General features: G+C 63.2%; 7 protein-coding genes across 7 annotated transcripts; 4 read left to right on the top strand and 3 right to left on the bottom strand.

The window, feature by feature from the left end:
* Window positions 1-555: 555 nt before the first annotated feature.
* On the top strand, window positions 556-4223 carry YPR089W (Dilute domain-containing protein; the record flags this gene model as incomplete). The annotated part of the gene is made up of 5 exons (XM_062771070.1): window positions 556-599; window positions 730-793; window positions 1010-1903; window positions 1942-2092; window positions 2130-4223. The coding sequence occupies 5 exons, from the start codon at window positions 556-558 to the stop codon at window positions 4163-4165; spliced, it is 3189 nt and encodes a 1062-aa protein (XP_062627054.1). The 3' UTR covers window positions 4166-4223.
* Window positions 4224-4476: 253 nt separating this feature from the next.
* SET2 (Histone-lysine N-methyltransferase, H3 lysine-36 specific) lies at window positions 4477-7839 on the top strand. Its single transcript, XM_062771069.1, has 11 exons — window positions 4477-4546; window positions 4600-5135; window positions 5219-5312; window positions 5375-5437; window positions 5481-5780; window positions 5827-5930; window positions 5988-6073; window positions 6117-6224; window positions 6262-6561; window positions 6606-7109; window positions 7148-7839. Exons 2-11 carry the CDS (start codon window positions 4619-4621, stop codon window positions 7724-7726), a joined length of 2655 nt encoding a protein of 884 aa, XP_062627053.1. The 5' UTR covers window positions 4477-4546; window positions 4600-4618; the 3' UTR covers window positions 7727-7839.
* A 401-nt stretch (window positions 7840-8240) lies between these two features.
* Window positions 8241-10022, top strand: sorT_0 (Major facilitator-type transporter sorT; the record flags this gene model as incomplete). The annotated part of the gene is made up of 2 exons (XM_062771068.1): window positions 8241-8603; window positions 8667-10022. 2 exons carry the CDS (start codon window positions 8241-8243, stop codon window positions 10020-10022), a joined length of 1719 nt encoding a protein of 572 aa, XP_062627052.1.
* A 46-nt stretch (window positions 10023-10068) lies between these two features.
* On the bottom strand, window positions 10069-12998 carry SPBC713.04c (Periodic tryptophan protein 2). Its single transcript, XM_062771067.1, has 5 exons — window positions 12779-12998; window positions 12634-12728; window positions 12348-12594; window positions 12174-12309; window positions 10069-12138 (listed from the first exon to the last, which is right to left on the bottom strand). Exons 1-5 carry the CDS (start codon window positions 12907-12909, stop codon window positions 10117-10119), a joined length of 2631 nt encoding a protein of 876 aa, XP_062627051.1. The 5' UTR covers window positions 12910-12998; the 3' UTR covers window positions 10069-10116.
* Window positions 12999-13187: 189 nt separating this feature from the next.
* Window positions 13188-14573, bottom strand: LOC62_03G004546 (uncharacterized protein; the record flags this gene model as incomplete). Its single annotated transcript, XM_062771066.1, has 6 exons — window positions 13188-13267; window positions 13337-13627; window positions 13670-14063; window positions 14097-14336; window positions 14370-14501; window positions 14550-14573. The coding sequence occupies 6 exons, from the start codon at window positions 14571-14573 to the stop codon at window positions 13188-13190; spliced, it is 1161 nt and encodes a 386-aa protein (XP_062627050.1).
* A 400-nt stretch (window positions 14574-14973) lies between these two features.
* Window positions 14974-16039, bottom strand: LOC62_03G004545 (uncharacterized protein; the record flags this gene model as incomplete). Its single annotated transcript, XM_062771065.1, has 4 exons — window positions 14974-15068; window positions 15114-15404; window positions 15440-15800; window positions 15836-16039. 4 exons carry the CDS (start codon window positions 16037-16039, stop codon window positions 14974-14976), a joined length of 951 nt encoding a protein of 316 aa, XP_062627049.1.
* Window positions 16040-16691: 652 nt separating this feature from the next.
* On the top strand, window positions 16692-17392 carry LOC62_03G004544 (uncharacterized protein; the record flags this gene model as incomplete). Its single annotated transcript, XM_062771064.1, has 2 exons — window positions 16692-17148; window positions 17193-17392. The coding sequence occupies 2 exons, from the start codon at window positions 16692-16694 to the stop codon at window positions 17390-17392; spliced, it is 657 nt and encodes a 218-aa protein (XP_062627048.1).
* Between the last annotated feature and the right edge of the window lie 43 nt (window positions 17393-17435).

The raw sequence follows: 17435 nt of genomic DNA, 5'->3' as shown, positions 1-17435 counted from the left end.
CATGGTGATCATGTGGGGGGGAACGGGCTCGAGCTGTCGCTGCTGCTACACGCATGTCTGTTTCACTCGACAAGACATCCTTGTTGCGACATTGCACTCGGAGGCAAGCAATCAACCAAGTACTCGTGTGAGGAGGGCTTCGCCGCGTAACCAAGTTATACGCCGCACCCAGCTGGCCCAGCCACGCGCCGTAGCCACGCACCCGCGCGCGCCACGCGCAATCAATCCCCCGGCTGGCCACACACCCATCATTTCCCCTTACTGCCCTGGCCCGCCGCATCATCGCAACAGCAAGCAAGCAACATCAACATCAACAATCACACAACACACACATCGCCAGCATTGCACCACCAGCACCAGCACCATACACGCGCGCAACGCTCCCTCCCCCTCCTCCCTCTGCTCTTCGCGCCGCGTACCCCGCAGCAGCACGCGCACCAGCGCCTCAACTCGTGGACGGTCGGCCTCGGCCTCGGCATAAGCTCAAGCAACAGCAGGTAGCGCTGGGTCCTGCCGGCGACAACAGTGCCCGTTGGCCGGCAGACACACGTCGCGATGGTGACGGCGTCGAGCTCGGGCTCGAGCTCGCAGCCAAGGATGTGAGGCGGCCAACGACTTGCTTGGGCCAACTACACAGTGCTCACACCCCAGGCCCCGCGCTGCACCACCACCACCACCACCCTTCCCACACGCGCTCGGCGCAGCGCCCGACCTGCCCACCGCGCTCAGGTATGCCGTCGAGCACGCTGACGTCGAGCTCGTGTCCTGGCTCGCTGAGCTGCGCGGCGCCGAGGTGAGTGCTAGGCCGCCGGCTCGCTGCAGCGGCGCTGTCTGTGCTCGGGCGTGCACTGACGTCTTGATCCTTGATCTGCTACCCCGTCGCCTACGCCCACGATGCTGCCCATCTCGAACGACGCCTCGCGGCCTTGTACTGTATGCCTTCTGATCGGCCCTCGCCATCACGCCTGCCGCCCGCCCGCCCTCCCACCACCCCGTCCTCCACGCACAGGCCACCACCCTCGACGCCGAGGTCGCTGCGCTCAAAGACGACGACGGGTGGGGCATTGTCGGCATGGCGATCCAGGCGTCGTGCGGCCAGCCCGACCGCGAAGAGACGGTGCGCGTCGTCGTCGCCCGGTGGGGCGTAAACGCCGGCCCTAATCGCGGGCGGGACAAGCACCGGTGGACGCCGCTCCATCTCGCCGCGCTGCTGTCCTCGCCGCACATCGTCTCGGTGCTGCTCAATCGCGGGGCAGACCCCGCAGCCACCACTGACGTGGGGTTAACGCCGTACGACCTCATCGTGGAGATGGAGGGACGCGAGAGCTTGGTGCTCTTACTGGACCCGTGTCCCGTGCCACTGCGCGACGGCGACGTGGACGACGAGCGGGAGCGGCCGCGGAGCAGCAAGCCTGTCAGCGCCGAGCGCCGCGCGTTGCTCGAACGCAGAAGAGTGCGCCTCGCGACGCGGGCCGCCCGTGCCGAGCGCCGCGCCGGCCGCGCCCGCATCGCCGCCGAGCGCGAGCGCTGGGTGCGTGAGCGCGCTAAGATTATTGGGGTCGACCCGAACTTTATCTACCCGCCCGACGCGGCGCCGAAGAAGAAGGACGAGACGGGGATTCTGGACGAAGAGGAAGATGAGGACGAGTCGATGCTTACCGACGACGAGGGCGACGACCCGCCCGCCGTTGCCGAGCACCTCGTCTTCTCGCGCTTTCAGCTGGATACGATATACGAGATCTTCATCAACAACTACCGCCCGACGTGCCAGCCGGTCGAGAAACGCAGCCTCCCGGCCAACGCACTGTTCCTGTACATGCGCTTCGCTTACTACCAGTGCGACATTGAGTGGCTGGAGGAGCTGTACGAGGGCGCTATTGAGCGGGTGGAGAGTGGCGTCTATGTGGGTTGATGTGGCACGGGAGGGCGCTGACGAGACAGGGAAACGGTGACGACCTCGCCTTCCTCGCCTTCTGGGAGTACAACTTGACGCTCCTGCTCTACCTTGTTCGCTCGGACCCCGAGCTGTGCCAGGCATGCGAGCACCTCAGCCTGCTGAGCATGACCGAGGAGCTGATCGGGGCGATTCATGGTGGGTTGCGCGTTGTTTTGCGTGACTGACCCACCAGTGTTCATCATCCGCATTGCCGAGCGCAAAATCGACGACATCATGGACCAGGCCATGCTCGACTTTGAGTCGCTGGAAGACTTTGACGACGTGCGCTTTGCCGACGAGTGGAACCTCTTCCGGTCGCCCTTTGGTGCCAAGAAGAAGGACGCAAAGTCGACCTTAGGCTCGACCGTCTTCAACGTCCCCGACAGCTCGGACGGGCGCGTGGACCTCGATTGGGCTCACCGCCGCTCGCATTCCAAGGGCCAGAGGTCACTCACCCGCCAGTCGATCTCCGACCTCAAAGCCGCGGCCAACAGCGCCAAGGCTGACGCAAAAGAGGCCATCGCCAACGGCATCGCCAGCGCCCAGGCCGTGTTTGGCGACAGGCCCAACCCAAGAAGAATATCCGACATTCTCAACTGCGTGATTGTCATCCTGCAGCTGTACGAAGTCAACCCGGCATTCATTGTCCAGGTCTTCTCGCAGGTGTTCTACTGGATCTCGAGCGAGCTCTTCAACCGCATCATCACCCGCAAAAAGTACCTTTGCCGCACAAAAGCCCTCCAGATCCGCATGAACATCACTGCGCTGGAGGACTTTACTCGCAACAATGGCCTCCCACCAGCAATCGCGTCCAGGCACTTGGAGCCGGTGATGCAGCTTCTGCAGTGGCTCCAATTCTCGTCACAGATCAACCAGTTTGACACGTTGATCGCGACAGTCCAGGGGCTGCGCCGCCTCAATCCGTTACAGATGCGACGAGCGGTTCAAAACTACCGGTTTGAGGTCAATGAGCCCCACATGGCCGACGACTGCATGCAGTACCTCCTGCAGTTGCAACGGGACTGGGACCGCCGACGGATGAACATTGGCGTCAAGCAGCTCCAGTCACAGCGCGGTCAGGGCACCGACGACGCGACGGGCAGCTCGGAAATGTCCATCGATGACCTGTTTGACGACGGCATCGCTTTGTCCGATTGGATTCCACAGACGGCACCAGAGTCGCTCGGGGAGCTGCTCGACAGCCGTTTCATGCTCCCATTTTTGGTGCCCACTGCGGTCGAGCACCTCCTGGCGACTCCACCTCGGGACGCCACGTACCGCAGCTTGGTGTCCGAGCTCGCACTCCTTCCTGATGGGTCGGTTGCCACCAGGCCAATGTCACGCGCGAGTCACTCTTCTTCGAGGCCATTGGGCTGGAAAGCACCCAAGGACCACGTTGTGCGCGAGCTCCCGGAGGACTTCTTCAACTGGCTCAAGATCAGACAGAGTGAGGTGCAGCCGCGCTTCCGGTCTCACCATAGCCGCCAGGCGGCTTCGCCAGAAAAGCAGCGGGTAAAGGAGTTGCCAGCAGAGAAGGCGGCTGCGCCGCCGCCGCCGGCTCCTGCATCGGGGCCTGTGGCGGCGATTCAGCGTGTTCTTGATCCACTCAAGACCGTGGTCGCGCCGTCGCTTGCCCCTTTGACCGAGGACCAGGAGGTGACGCCGCTGGCCACCGAGCGACGACCAGTTGCCGTCCTCGGCGAGAAACCACTTCCTCCTCAGCCTACCCAGCCGCTGTATGACACGCCGTTCGACTCTCCTCCAGGCAGCTTCCATACCCCTCCTCCCAAGTCGACCGTCCCTGCTCCTGTTGCACGCATCGCCACCGAAGAGCTACAGTTCCAGGACCGCGACAAGACCTTGAGCCCCGAGAGCATCGAGTTACAGGTCCGGAACGCGCTGTCTGGAGACACGCCGAATGGTGGCATCCCTGGGCACTATGAGCTCGCACGCCACCGGCGTGCGCGCAGCAATGGCTCGATATCGTCGACGGTCAGCACGGGATCGTCGGGGTCGCCGACGGCGGAGAAGAAGAAGTGGTGGAAGGTTGGGCGCAAGCCGTCCGAGGAGAGCTTTGACATGACTGTGCGGAGGAAGCGCGAGGACACCGCCGAGACGCTCGTACCCGAGCGAGGAGAGCGCGAGTCCACCCCCACGGCGTCTGCTGGACCGAACGGAATGACAAGATCGGGGTCTGGGCAGTGGACAACGTCGGAGGGCTGGCGTTGATGGCGTGTTGATGACAAAGGAGGAGATCTGTCGGCGCGCAAGCCGGTTGACCATGTTGTTTTGCATTTCATTGTGGGCCTGGGTGCACAGTGCCATCCATGTCTTGGTAGTTGATGGAGTCAATGTCACGAGTCGCAGATGCCGTGGTTGTGTCGTCCCGCTCGCTGTTGGTTGTCTGCTGCTGCCACCCGTCCGTCCACCACGCGCGCGTCGTCGGCCCACCCGTTCGTTGCACTCACTGCAACGACCCTGGTTATTTGGTGACAAACGGCTCTGACCGTCGCCGCCCAACTCGGACTGCGATCAAACATCTTTTCTCCATCACTCACTTGTGCATCAACAAGCATAGACCACTGCAATCGAGTGCATCGGGACGCCCGAGTACGTCACGACGCCGCCCTCACGCGCATATCCATGCTTACATCCCCGCGCAGGCATTCATGGGCTGGAAACATGTCTGAGATCAAAGACGAGATCAAGGACGAAGCGCCTTCTCCCGCCGACGCGGCGCGGGCCGTCAAGCTCGAGGCCGCGTCGAGCGGCAGCGCAGCAAGTCGCGAGAGACCGCCCACGCCGCCGCTTCCCGAGTCGTCGCGGTCCGGCTCGCCCGTCAAGCGGTCGCGATCAGCCTCGCCGCCCGAGTTTCGCTGGGGCACCGAGTCGCCCGAGCCCGAGCGAAAACCTCTCCCTCCGCTCGAGCTAGACGACGAGGAGGACCACAAGCCTGGCGAGTCGAGCCGCCAGGCGAGCTCGAGCGCCGTGAGCACGCCAGGCGGCGGCGGGCGCGGCGGACGGCGGCGCGAACGCACCCCGCCCCCGCCGCCGCGGCTGATCGACGATCTGCCCGACGCGTGGGACGACGCGCACGCGACGTTCGAGGACCTCGAGCGCTGCGTGTACGAGCGCAAAGACCTCGGCCTGAGCCGCGAACAGGACGAGATGATGGTCTGCGACTGTGTTTATGATCCCGGTTAGTTCGGTGGGCGAGGGTGGAACACGGAAGGGGCTGGCACAGGCTGACACGCTGCCGCGCAGACGACCCAAACGGCACAGCATGCGGGCCTGACTCGGGATGCATCAACCGCGCAATCTTTATAGAGTGTCTGGCGGGCGAGTGTCGCGCAGGCAAGCACTGCCAGAACCAGAGGTGCGTGGTGCCGTGTTGGTCGTGGGCTGACGCTCTAGGTTTTCCAAGAGACAACATGCCAGGGTGGACATTGTGCAGACGGAGAAGAAGGGTTTCGGGTTGCGCGCAGCAACATTTATACCAGCGTGAGTGGATGCGGCTGAGAAGTGACACGGCTGACAAGCCCAGCGGCGCACTCATCTACGAGTACATCGGCGAAGTGGTCATTGAGAAGACGTTCCGCAAGCGCATGGCGGACTACGCAGAGGAGGGCATCAAGCACTTCTACTTTATGATGCTCCAGAAGGAGGAGTACATCGACGCGACCAAGAAGGGCGGCATCGGGCGCTTTGCAAACCACTCGTGCAACCCCAACTGTGAGGTGCAGAAGTGGGTCGTGGGCCGCCGTATGCGCATGGGCATCTTCACAAAGCGGGACGTGCTAAAGGGGGAGGAGGTGACCTTCAACTACAATGTTGACCGCTATGGGTGAGTGCGGCACGGGGTGATTTGCATGGTCTAACGCCTCCCGCAGCCACGAGGCGCAAATATGCTACTGCGGCGAGCCCAACTGTGTTGGGTTTATCGGTGGCAAGACGCAGACAGACGTCGGCGGCATCGACGACCTCTTCCTCGATGGTGAGTAGGCGTGGAATAATCGAGATCTGGCTAGGGCACGTGACTGACATTCCTCAGCCCTCGGTATTCTCGACGAGGTTGTGGCACAGGGCATGAAGGGCAGTCGGAAGAAGAAGGCCAGGCAACTGGACGAGGACTACGTGGTGAGTAGCTTTGAAGTTCTTGAGATTCAGCTGACACCGCCAGCCCGTCCTGCATCCCATGCAGGAGAACGACGTGCCCAAGGTCGCTGCGGCGATGCGGCAGTCGATGGAGAACCCGCGCATGATGGGCCGCCTGCTCGAGCGTGTCAAGGTGAGTAGTCAACCATTGGACAATGCTGACCCACCAGATGACCGACGAACCCGTGGTCCAGCGACAGCTGATGCGGATGCACGGCTTCAGTCTCATGACCATGATTCTCACCGACATGGCCGACAATCGCGACATTGTCCTCCTCGCACTGGAGAGCATGGATCGCTGGAAGTTGACGATCCGCAACAAGGTCGAGGACTCGAACATCCAGGAGCCTGTCAAGATCTTGAGCGAGGGCAGCGACGCCGAGCTGGCTGGCATCGCCAAGCACCTGCTCGAGTACTGGTCGGGCATTGAGCTGTCGTACAAGATCCCGCGTGTACACAAGATTGCTTCTGTGAGTTAGGCTACGAGCTTATGGACGAGGAGCTGACTCTCCAGCTCGACACGGACGACTCGCTGTACACCACGATTATTGCCGAGCCCGACGCTGTGACCTACCCCCGCCATGTGGCAATGGACGATCTCGTCAACACGGCGACAATCCGATTCGAGGTTGCCCCTGTCCGTCGTGGACCGCCACCGCCAATACGGCACCGTCCGCCACCCCCACCACCGCCAAGGGCGCCACCTCCATCCACTGCAGCGAGCAACAAGTCCAAGCTCGAGGCCATCATTGCCATGGCGCAGCAGTCGCAGTTCATGACAGTATCGGCGCCGTCGTCGGACAAGTCGCCGGCTTCGGCAGGTTGGGGTTCTGGGCGCGATGTCGGTGAAAGCTCTGAGCCTAGAAAACGGCAGAAGACTTCGCACCGCAGCGCTGCTGAGGACGAGGCGAGAAAGGAGAAGCGGCTGGCCAAGCTTGTCGGCGAGGTGGTCGTCCGCTCCATGTCCAAGTACAAGGAGCAGATGGAGCACGAGACGTTCAAGCGCTACGCCAAGGAGGTAAGCTCATGCTTGAGTTTCCTGAGCTAACATTTCAGTGCACGATGATTCTTGTGGACAAGGAGAAGCGTGGCCACTCGTACACTGCCCATCGTCACCCCTCGCTCTCCGAGGAGAAGAAGGCCAAGATCAAGGCGTTCACCAAGGAGTATGCGCACAAGGTGCTCAAGAAGCTCAAGGCCAAGGGCAAGTTGAAAGACCCTCGCAAGACAGAGTCGAGCTCGCAAACTCACTGGTCGCCCGCGAAGAACGACTCGACGCCATCAGCCACGCCTGGAAAGAGCGCCTCTACGCCGTCGGGCAGCTTGACCCAGGACACGCCGCGCGGCGGCTCACAGATCCTGGACGAGATGTTCGGTGTGGATGACAACGACGACGACTACGCCAATGGCCACGGGGACGGCGACGACAGCATGGACGTGGACTCTGACCGGCCCATAACTCCGGCGGCATCGTCACCCATGTCGACGCCGGCCTCGGCAACGTTTGCGCCGGCCAAGGCTGTTGTGGTCGAGAGAGCCAGCGGGCCTTTCCTTCCCAGTCGCGCTGCGTCTGGACCGATTGTGCTGGACCGCGTTGACCGCGTGTCGCTGTCGGGCTCACAGCGGCAGAGTTAGGCGCGGGGGTGGAGTTCGGAGTGGATGACTGGAGCTCGCTGTTGATACAACAACACCTGGGCAGTCGCATGACAGAGCGATTACTACATAGCATGCAGCTTGTGACGCGCCGGCGGTCACTTGCACTTGAGGGGGCCAACTGACTAGCTGAACTCTAAGTGTCGGTGATGCCGACCTGAAACGGTAGATCTATATGCGGAGGACATGTCCAAAGTCACCGCAAATTGGCCGGACGACGGCTCGGCCCCGCGAGTCCGAACATTCCACGGCCGCATCAACACCACACGACGTGGTGGCTCGAGTTGGTCACCGCGTGCCTTGCGCTTTACATGTGTGCCAAAGCACAAGCTTGGTAACCCTCGGGCATGCTAGTCTGCGGTGTCTGCCGGCGGCTGCGGCACGGGGGCGGCATGTTGGTTCGGCCTCGTTCGTGCTGCTTCGTGCTGCGCGCAGGTATAAAGCCTGGCGCTAGACAGCGCGGCGCGACGCGGCGCTCCACTCTACCCCACACCCAATGTCAGACACCAAAGACCAGCAGCATCACCTCGAGGCTGAGCGGCGCGTGAGCCAGGGCGACTCGGTCGCGACGGACGTCACGGCCGTGATTACAGAAAAGGACAAGGAGAAGGCGACCTCGCCAGCCGCCACTGCCACCTCGCCCAAGCCGCACCACCACGTCGACGTGCCGCTCTCCGATCCGCCGTATGTCGGGCCGTTCGGCGGCGCCAGCCCAGAGGGCTACGACGCCGAGCTGGGCCTCTCGCCCGCGCGCAGCCGCGCCGAGGCGCAGGAGAACCAGGTGCTCGAGCAGAAGATTGAGGACGGCGAGGACCCCTGGGTCGTGACGTTTGACGAGGGCGACAAGCGTAACCCAAAGGTGGGCGGCGCCACTCTGCCCTGCGTGGCAAACAACAGCTGTCTGTGGCTAACACGCCCCCAGAACTGGTCGTCCGCACGCAAGTGGTACATCACGATCCTGACCTCTGGCCTCGTCTTCAACTCGTCCTTTGCGTCCTCGGCGCCCTCGGGTATCACGCAGGACGTCAAGGCCTACTTCCGCATCTCGAACGAGGTCGCCGTGCTGTGCATCTCGCTCTTTGTCGCCGGGTACATCCTCGGCCCGATCCTCTGGGGCCCCCTGAGCGAGGTGTATGGCCGGCGGATCATCTTCATCATCAGCTTTGTCTTCTACACTGGCTTCCAGGTGGGGTGTGCGCTGTCGCGCAACACGGCCTCTATCCTCGTCTTCCGCTTCCTTGGTGGCACGTTCGCCGCGGCGCCGCTGACCAACTCGGGCGCATGCCTCGCCGACATCTACCACCCCGCTGACCGCGGCCCCGCGATGGGCCTGTTCGCCGTCGCGCCTTTCGCTGGCCCGTCGATCGCGCCCATCGTCAGCGGCCTCATCCAGACTACGCACACCAACTGGCGCTGGCTGTACTGGGTCCTCACGATCTTCGCCGGCGCATGCCTCGCGCTCATCGTCTTCACGCTCCCCGAGACGTACCCGCCCACGATCCTCGTCCGGATCGCAAAGCAGAAGCGCAAGGAGACGGGCGACGACAGGTGGTACGCGCCGCTTGAGCGCCGCCCCGCGCAGTCGTGGGCCAAGCGCGTCAACGACATCCTCCTCAAGCCGTTTGTCATTCTTGCCCTCGAGCCCATGCTCATGGCAATCACAATCTACATGAGCTTCATCTACGGCATCATCTACCTGCTGTTCGAGGCCTTCCCGTTCGTCTTCATCAAGAACCACCACTTCAATGCCGCGACCAACGGCGTCGCCTTCCTCGGCTTCTTCATGGGCGGCAACGTTGCCGCTGTCATCTACATCCTCTTCACGGACCGCCACTACCGCAAGTATGTAAAGTCTATCGCCCCGGAAAAGCCAGCGCCAGAAGTCCGCCTCCTCGCTTCCCGCCTCACGTCCGTCGTCCTCGCCATCTCCATGTTCTGGTTCGCGTGGACTTCGTACCCGTCCGTCCACTGGATCTCGCCCGTCCTCGCTACCGCGCTGCTCGGCTTCTCTGTCCAGACAATCTTTGTCGGCCTATTCAACTACATTATCGACTCGTACCTCTGGGTCGCGGCAAGTGCCCTCGCAGGCGCCACCGTCGTGCGTGCCTCCTTTGGTGCTGGCTTCCCCCTCTTCGCGTCCCAGATGTACGACAAGCTCGGGACCCAGTGGGCGTCGTGTCTCCTCGCCTTCCTTGCCCTCGCCATGGCACCCATCCCGTTCGTGCTCATCAAGTACGGCCCGGCCCTGCGCGCCAGGTCCAAGTTCTCCCCCACGTAGATATGCTGTAATATTAATCCTAGACACACTGTCAAAGTCAATGCTTGTGCTATCAATGCATATGCCTCTCTCTAAACCTGAACCCTGATAATACCTAGTAGACAATGCCACCGTTCTCGTTGCCATTTGATACCTCGGCCCGCTTCGATTGCGAGATGAGATACGACAGCGTGAACGAGTTGTCGTTGCACTGCTTGGCAACGCTGCTCTCCCACGCCTGCACGCTCTTCTGCAGCGCACGGAACACGGACGCGTTCTCGGCCTTGCGCTCCTTGAGCCACCGTCCGTGCGATGTGAGCATCGCCGCCACCCACACAAGGTCAAACTCGACGTGGGGTGACGACTCGGCGTGCTCAGCAATGAACGACAGCAGACGCTGGACGTAGACCGTGGGCAGCTGGCGCGCCACGAGACGCACTTCAGCGGCCGGGATCGACTCGTACACCCTCTGGATAAGGGGCTTCTCGTTCAACCGCAGCGCCATGACCAGCGCGATCAGGTGCTCGCCCTTGGCGAGGGTCTCGAGCGTGCTCTCCGGTGTCAGGTCGAGGCTCAGGTCGATCGGGTCGAATGTTGTGCTCTCGTCCAGAGAGTAGAGGAGCAATCCTTCGGTGCTGGCGGCCGCCCATGACCGGCCAGTGGCGCTGAACCGCACACAGTTGGTGCGAGCGTCGCGCTTGTACTTGCGCTTGCTGAGGTCGCCCTTCTGGGCTCCGGGCAGGGAGTTGTCGAGACGGTCCTCGAGGTCCGACGCGTTTCCATTGTCGTCGAGAGCATCCAATGAGCCAGCCTCCGTCAACCTCCTCGAGTCGAGCATCTCCTGCGTGCCGTCCAGTGAGAGGTTCTCCGAGATCTGGAACTTCTTGACCATGACACCGTCCGCACGGTCGTAGATCACCACGTACTTGGAACTGCCGCCGGCAATGACGCAGCTACCGTCGGCCGTCCAGCAGACCGAGTTGAAGTACTTTGACGCGGCATTGTTGGCGGCGCTCATCCTGTCCTCGGCCTTGCGACCACCCGAGATATCTCTCCTGCCCTCGATGACGCTCTTGATTTCGCCCTCGGCAACGTCCACAAAGCTGATCTGGCCGTCGAGGGTGGTGACGGCGAGCTCCTTGCCGTCCGGTCGGAAGGCGAGGGCTGTAGCCTCCGAGCTGACAGTGATCGGCTCGCTCTCACGGGAGCGCCCAAAGACGCCCCATAACCTGACGCTTCGGTCCCAGCTGGAAGAAGCGAGCCGCTCGCCGGAGGGAGAGAACGACAGGCCGGAAACAGGGGCGGTGTGACCTGAGAGGATGTCGAGGAGCTTGCCCGTCTGCACAGACCACATGTAGATCTCGAACGTGTCGAGCGAGCCGGCACAGACAACCTCTCCACTGGGGTCGACGGCCAGCGAGCAGAACTGCACTGGCGTGGGCGAGGTAAATGTCCTGAAGTTGCGGTAGCGGATCAGGTCGAAGGCGCGCACCGTGCCGTCCAACGACGCCGAGAACAGGACCTGGCCCTGCTTGGCGAACTCAACCGAGGAGATGGAGGCTGTATGTTCCGGGAAGGTGACGTAGCAGAAACCGCTGGACGCGTTCCACAGCTTGACCTTGCCGTCCTCGCCTCCTGTGGCAATGTTCTGGCCATCCTGGCTGAACGCGAGCGTGTTCATGTCGAAGTAGTGACCCTGCTGCTTGAGCACATAGCTTTCACTCTGCCACTCCCAGACGAGGAGCTGGCCGAGCTTGCTGGCGCCGAAAGCGAGCCACTCGCCAGACGCCGAGACGGCAACTGACGAGATCTTCTCGTTCGAGATGGACAGGGTGTGGACCGGGGTGAAGTCGGGCATCTCCCAGAGACCGAAGACACCTGTGGAGAAGCCGACAATGAGGAGAGAGGTACCAGGGTGGAAGGTAGCGCAGGCTACCTTGGTGTTGGCCTGGTTGAAGAAGTGACGGGTGGTGATGCCCCAACGAGTGTACGCAGGCGCGAACTCGGCAACGGTGGCTGCGGACGCCGACGTCGAAGGCAAGTCGAGCACATCCATCTCCACGTCCGAGTCGTCCTCCGCAGTCGTCTTCTTGGCGTTCCAGGTGAAGACGGCGCCGTCGCGCGAAACGGTGTAGATCTGGCGTCAGCTCAGGTCAGAAGTGGTAAGCTCACAGTCTTCTCGTCCTCCGAGAACCAGGCGCCGATGACAACATCACGGTGCCCGCCAAACGACTTGGGCTTGAAGCCCTCGAGCGGGTCGAGGGTGTACAGGCGCGCAGTCATGTCGCGGGACGTTGTAAGGAAGTACCTGGCGGGTCAGATTCTTCCGGCGATGATGTTACCCACTTGCTCGAGCGGCTCCAGTAGATGCTCGTCACCTCATCCTGGTGGCCAGTGTACTCGCGGTGCAGGACGAACGGCGCAAACTCCCTTGCGAGATGCGACGGCGTGTTCCACACCTGGATGTGGTTGCCGTGGCCGATGGCAAAGTACTTGCCGTTCGGGGCGAACGAGATGGTCGAGACGGGCTTCTGGAAGTTCATGTGGTGAAGGACGGTGCCCTTGCGGAAGTGAACGAGGAGCGCGCGGCCATCTGAAGCGGGTTAGCGTATCCAAAGAGGCGTGAACCCACCCTGGTCAATAGAGATGAGCACCTGGCCATCGGGTGACAGGCCGATACACGCAATGTTCTTCCTGTTCTCGAACGGGAGCGTGCGCGACTTGTTACTGGGGATGTCAGTACATTATCCACCACCATGCTTCCCCTCCCAACCCACTTGATCAAGTCGAACACGCTCACGCGGTTCCCGACAGGCGAGAGGACGCTGTTGCCATCGGGGGTGAAGAGCACGTTGCCCTGGCGGTAGACGGTGCCGCACAGGTTTTGGAAGACGTAGTTTGCCTTCATGGTGTGTGCGCGGTGTTTGGGTGTCTCGCCGTCGAGCTTGCCGCTGTTGTAGTCGTTGTTGAGCGGCGCTTGGCGGGATGGAGACGATGAGATGGAGGTTGCGGCGTGATGGGCCGGCAGTGGTTCTCAACTTTTGGGCACGGTTTAGTGGCAAGTTTCCCACGGTCGACCAAGGTGGCACCCCAGCCTGCGAGCCAACAACCGAGAGCCTCGCAACCAGACACCACCCTTCTGCATAGTATCTTCCTGCACATATCGCAAGCATCATTTGATGTACGCTACCTCCAGATACTCTTGGCCACAGTACCACCAATACCCACAATGGCCGAAATGAGACGCCTCATGAGCCTCAGGTCGCCTGGCGTGCCCTCTCTCTGGACAGCGGCGACTATCGTCAGCCTCAGCCTCAGCGAAGATGTCAACTCACGAAGGGCGCTCTTGACGCGGGCGTCTTCGAGCCACATGGAGCCGAAGGCAAAGATGATCTCATCGACATCGCCGGCTCGCAGGTCCCTGGTGCCCTCCCCATCCACCACTTGGGTGATGAACACCTGGTAGGTGTTCCACCACGAGCGCTGCCTCGCCTCCTCGCTCGCACGAGGAGGGGCGCTGTCGCTCGGGTAGCCCCTGAGGGCGCCCCTCGTGGTGTGGCGAAGCACGCTGTCCAGGCTGCGCAGGGTCCTGGAGACGGTGTTGAGCGCGATATCGGCGCCAGCACCTGGGAGAGTCCATTAGCCGTGCACGCACGGGGGCCACTTACCGCGCTTGACCACAATATCGGCCGGCACTGACGCCTCAGCATCACCGGTGAAGAGAGCGTCGAGGACCTGGAGAGTGAGGTCCTGGCGCTGATCCGCTACAACCGCGTTGTCGTCGCCGAACTTGTCGGCGAAGTCGCCGATCGCAGCGACGAAGTTTGCCAACTGGGTCTGAAGCCCGTCAGGCAGGAGAGGGAGCAGCGGAGGAGGGGCGACTGGGGCGCGCGGCTCGCGAATGCGCGGGAGGGGTGTGGGCCGGCGCTGCGCGACCGAATCGTCGAAGGACGCGAGCGACGCCGCACGCCAAGTCCTCTCGGACTCCGCCGTCATCGACGAAGCACGGGAGGAGGACGACGAGTGCGACGTCACTGATGCCGCGCGCGAGGAGGAGGATGCCTGACGTGAGCGACGCCGCTGACTTCAACTCACGATAGACGGTGCGCCCCGCGGGCGGCTGGGCCCAGGCGTGGCGTTGGACCCGAAGCCGAAGGGGCGTGGCCTGCTCGGGGGCGTTGTGGGCTTCGTGCGAACGGGCGCAGGTGGCGCCTTGAAGCTGCGGAGCGGGGTCGGCGTAGCCGAGCTGCGCTTGCGCGGAGTGGACCCGCGGTTCGAGAAGGTCGGTCGGGAGGCAGAGATTGGAGGCCGAGTGCGTGGTGCTGGGGTGGAGCGCTGATGTGAGCCGCTTTCTGTGGTGAGACTTACCACGCTCGGCTGGCTTGACGCGGCGCGCGACGACGCCGAGGTCGGCGGTGGGCTTGGGCGCTCGGTCTTAACAGTGAGGACTGTGCTCTCGCGTGAGGCGCGGACCTCGACGCCGGGCTCGAGCTTGACCGTCTGGGAGGGGAAGGTCAGTGAGGTCAGCAGTGTTGGCTGAAGGCTCACGATGGTGGGGATGGGTGAGCTCATGTCGGTACGTGGGAGAGTGGGTGACGAGAGGGGTGGCGGCGGTGGTAGGATGGGTTAAGTATCCATCCGTTTCGGGGTATGCTCAGCCATGTCGTGTGCGAGCTCTCGCCCATACGCCTATGACGCACGCACGCCCTCCGCCCTCCCCATCCAGACCCGAGTGGGGCGACTTATCGGCGAGGTCGGGCAGAAAGCCACACACACACGCATCATCTGCCCCCAGCGCCCTTCGGCACACAAATGTAGCGCCACTCTCCCTCAGTGCCTCACCACGGTGTACGCCGGATTCTCGTGGCACCAATCCAACCTCGAGTGGTGGGACGCAAGACAATCAGGTGCAACAACTCTGCATAAATAAACCCAAAAAGCAGCTACCGCCACCTCGCACCCGGCAGCATTGTTACCAGAGAGTTTGCACAACGGCACGGCCGGGGTCCACCAGGCTCCTAATCACCGCCTTCAGGCGGTCAATCTCCTCGGGGGTGCCCGCCCTGTCTGTGACATCACCTGCGCGTCAGCTCCGGCCGCCTCACAACCCACCGAGGATGTCAGCCACGCGGCCACCTCGGAGCAGCGCCGAGCGGAAAGCATACACGGCGTCGTTGGCGTCGGAGAGGCGGAGACCACGTCCCCGCATCCGACGCACAACGGTGCTGATGTATTCTTCCCTCGCACGCCACCATTGTCGGCGCCGTGCTCGCTCGTTCCCGCCTGCGAGGCCGGGGAGCCGATACCCCTCGATGGCGTCCAGCGCCAAGTGTCGCAGGAAGCTCGTCGTGTCGACGAGCACCTGCCCCACCACGTTGGACGGGAGTTCGAGGCCGTCGTGGTCTGTGCGCTCAGCACCCGTCCCTAATGGCACTTACCCAGCCGCGCGACGACGTCGGTCATGGCCCCGCGCATGACTTGAGCAGTGAGGACGGCCTCCAGGACTGCTCCTGCAAAGTCACGCGGGATTGCACCGTTGCCTTCGTGCGCGGTCAGCTGCCGCGTGAACTCGCGCATGTCGGCGAGAAAGGTGTTCAACGCGGTGACGACCTCGTACGGAACCTCAACGTCCTCAGGCCCCTCCTGAGGGTGTAGCTCCTCTCGCGGGCGCGGGTTCCTGGGGGCTCGCCGGCGGGGAGCCCGCTCGTCGTCGTCCATGCTTGCCGGGGAGAATGAGCGGGCGGTGCGCTCGTCGTTTCCCGTCATGGAGCTCGTTGGCGAGGATTGGCGCGACAGAGGCTGGGGTCAGTGCCTCACCTCCAAGATAAACTCACAGTAGCCGATGGCGCGCCGCGAGGGCGGCTCGGGCCGGGGGTGGAGTTATCGCCAAAGGGGTGTGGGCCGGGAAGCGCGCGCTGTGTACCGCGCTTGTGCGAGGTGGAGGCCGCCTTGGTGCCGCCATGGCGGTCAGGTGCGGCGGTGGAGCGGCGTCGACGCGCAGGAGGGTTCGTTGGCGGCACCGTGGATGCCGGCGGCATCAGGCGCAGTGGCGGGGCGCGGGCGGCGAGGTGCGCCCGGGTCGGGGCCGGGGGTGGGCGGGGCGCAGTCGATGGCCTGCGTCTGTGGGGGACCAGTGCTGACGAAGTCGACGGCCGGCGTCGGACCAGTGCGCCGGCGGTCGAAGGGGCGGGGTGGTACGGCACCAGCGCCGAAGACGAGCTCGGCGCCGGCGCGGGGGGGGGGCAGGGGTCGGCGTGCGCTCCGCCTTCACTGTCGCCGAGCGGACACTCCCATCGTCGCTGTCGTCGATACCGTCGATCTGCATCAGGTCAGACTGGGGAATCGTTACTGCCGGCGCGGCTCACGACGATGGGCGAATGTGAGCTCATGGCGGGTGGACGGTGCTTGGTGAAGGGAGATGGGGGTGGGCGGTTGAGGAAACGAGGCTGAGGGCAGTGCGGGTTATGTACCTTCTCTCCTGGCTACGCTGTAGTGCTCCTCTGTGGAGTCTTGAGCAACTCCCACGCCCCGAGTGCCCGATGAACGAATGCCTCGCAAGATCGAAACGGCAGGGATGAAATGCCACACACGCCCACGCGCCACACGCACCCACCCACTCGGATCTCTCCGCGCCCACACCACAAGCATCATCATCGCACGCCCAACTCTGCTCACATCCACCCATCCACAATGCCGACCGACAGCCTGACAATAACGCCCAGTCTCAGCACCTCGCTGCACCCCAAGCTCCACTTGACCGGCGCGAGCCCCCAGCAGGCCCCATGTATCCTGCACCTGACCGTAACCCTCTCCGACGCGCTATTCCCCGACCCCGCCGAGCTGGCCGACCTGTTCGGCGCGCCGTCGTCCACGCCCCTTACCGCCTCGTCGCCCTCCTCGCCATCCCTCGAGGCAGGCCTGGACCGGACACGCTGGCATGCCGAGCCCTCCGTGATTGACATTGAGCGCCCCCTGGCCCCTGGGAGCGTCAGCCTGTCCCTCGCTATTCCCGTCCGCTCGGGCGACGCGCTCGAGCTCGAGATTCCGCTGCATGCGCGATATCTGCCGCCTGATGAGGCGGGCGTGGTCAACGTCACTGCTGTTGAACAGATCTCTGGGGATTGGACGTGCTTCGCGCGCCGTGGTGGTGAGCTAGCTGGCCTTGACTCGAGCCGATCTGACTCCCCCCAGACGTGACGCACTTCCCCGTTATACCCCCCGCGCCGGTCATCTACGCCCTGCCTACTGCGCGCGCGTCGTACCGCCTCCCTGTGGAGATCGCGACCGCGGCTATTGTGTGGGCTGGGTTCGCCTACATTGCGTACAAGATTGCTGCGGTTGTCGCGCGATCCACGCGCGCAAGGACAGCGAGCCGACCAAAGGTTGAGTAGTCGTCGTCCTCGGCGACAGCCTCCACCGAACTCCTCAGATAAC

Source organism: Vanrija pseudolonga, chromosome 3 (genome assembly GCF_020906515.1).
Source record: "Vanrija pseudolonga chromosome 3, complete sequence".
Taxonomy (NCBI): Eukaryota; Fungi; Basidiomycota; class Tremellomycetes; order Trichosporonales; family Trichosporonaceae; genus Vanrija; species Vanrija pseudolonga.
Note: the sequence above shows the minus strand (reverse complement) of the source record. Positions and strands in the feature narration are given on the sequence as shown.

Bases quoted from the DNA above. Each gene is read 5' to 3' on its own strand.
- SET2 (XM_062771069.1), top strand. From the start codon at position 4,619: ATGTCTGAGATCAAAGACGAGATCAAGGACGAAGCGCCTTCTCCCGCC. The intron at 5,313-5,374 runs GTGCGTGGTGCC...ACAACATGCCAG, and splicing joins AAGCACTGCCAGAACCAGAG to GGTGGACATTGTGCAGACGG. The intron at 5,438-5,480 runs GTGAGTGGATGC...TGACAAGCCCAG, and splicing joins GCAGCAACATTTATACCAGC to CGGCGCACTCATCTACGAGT.
- SPBC713.04c (XM_062771067.1), bottom strand. From the start codon at position 12,909: ATGAAGGCAAACTACGTCTTCCAAAACCTGTGCGGCACCGTCTACCGC. The intron at 12,729-12,778 runs GTGGGTTGGGAG...TGACATCCCCAG, and splicing joins AGCGTGTTCGACTTGATCAA to TAACAAGTCGCGCACGCTCC. The intron at 12,139-12,173 runs GTGAGCTTACCA...AGCTGACGCCAG, and splicing joins TCTCGGAGGACGAGAAGACT to ATCTACACCGTTTCGCGCGA.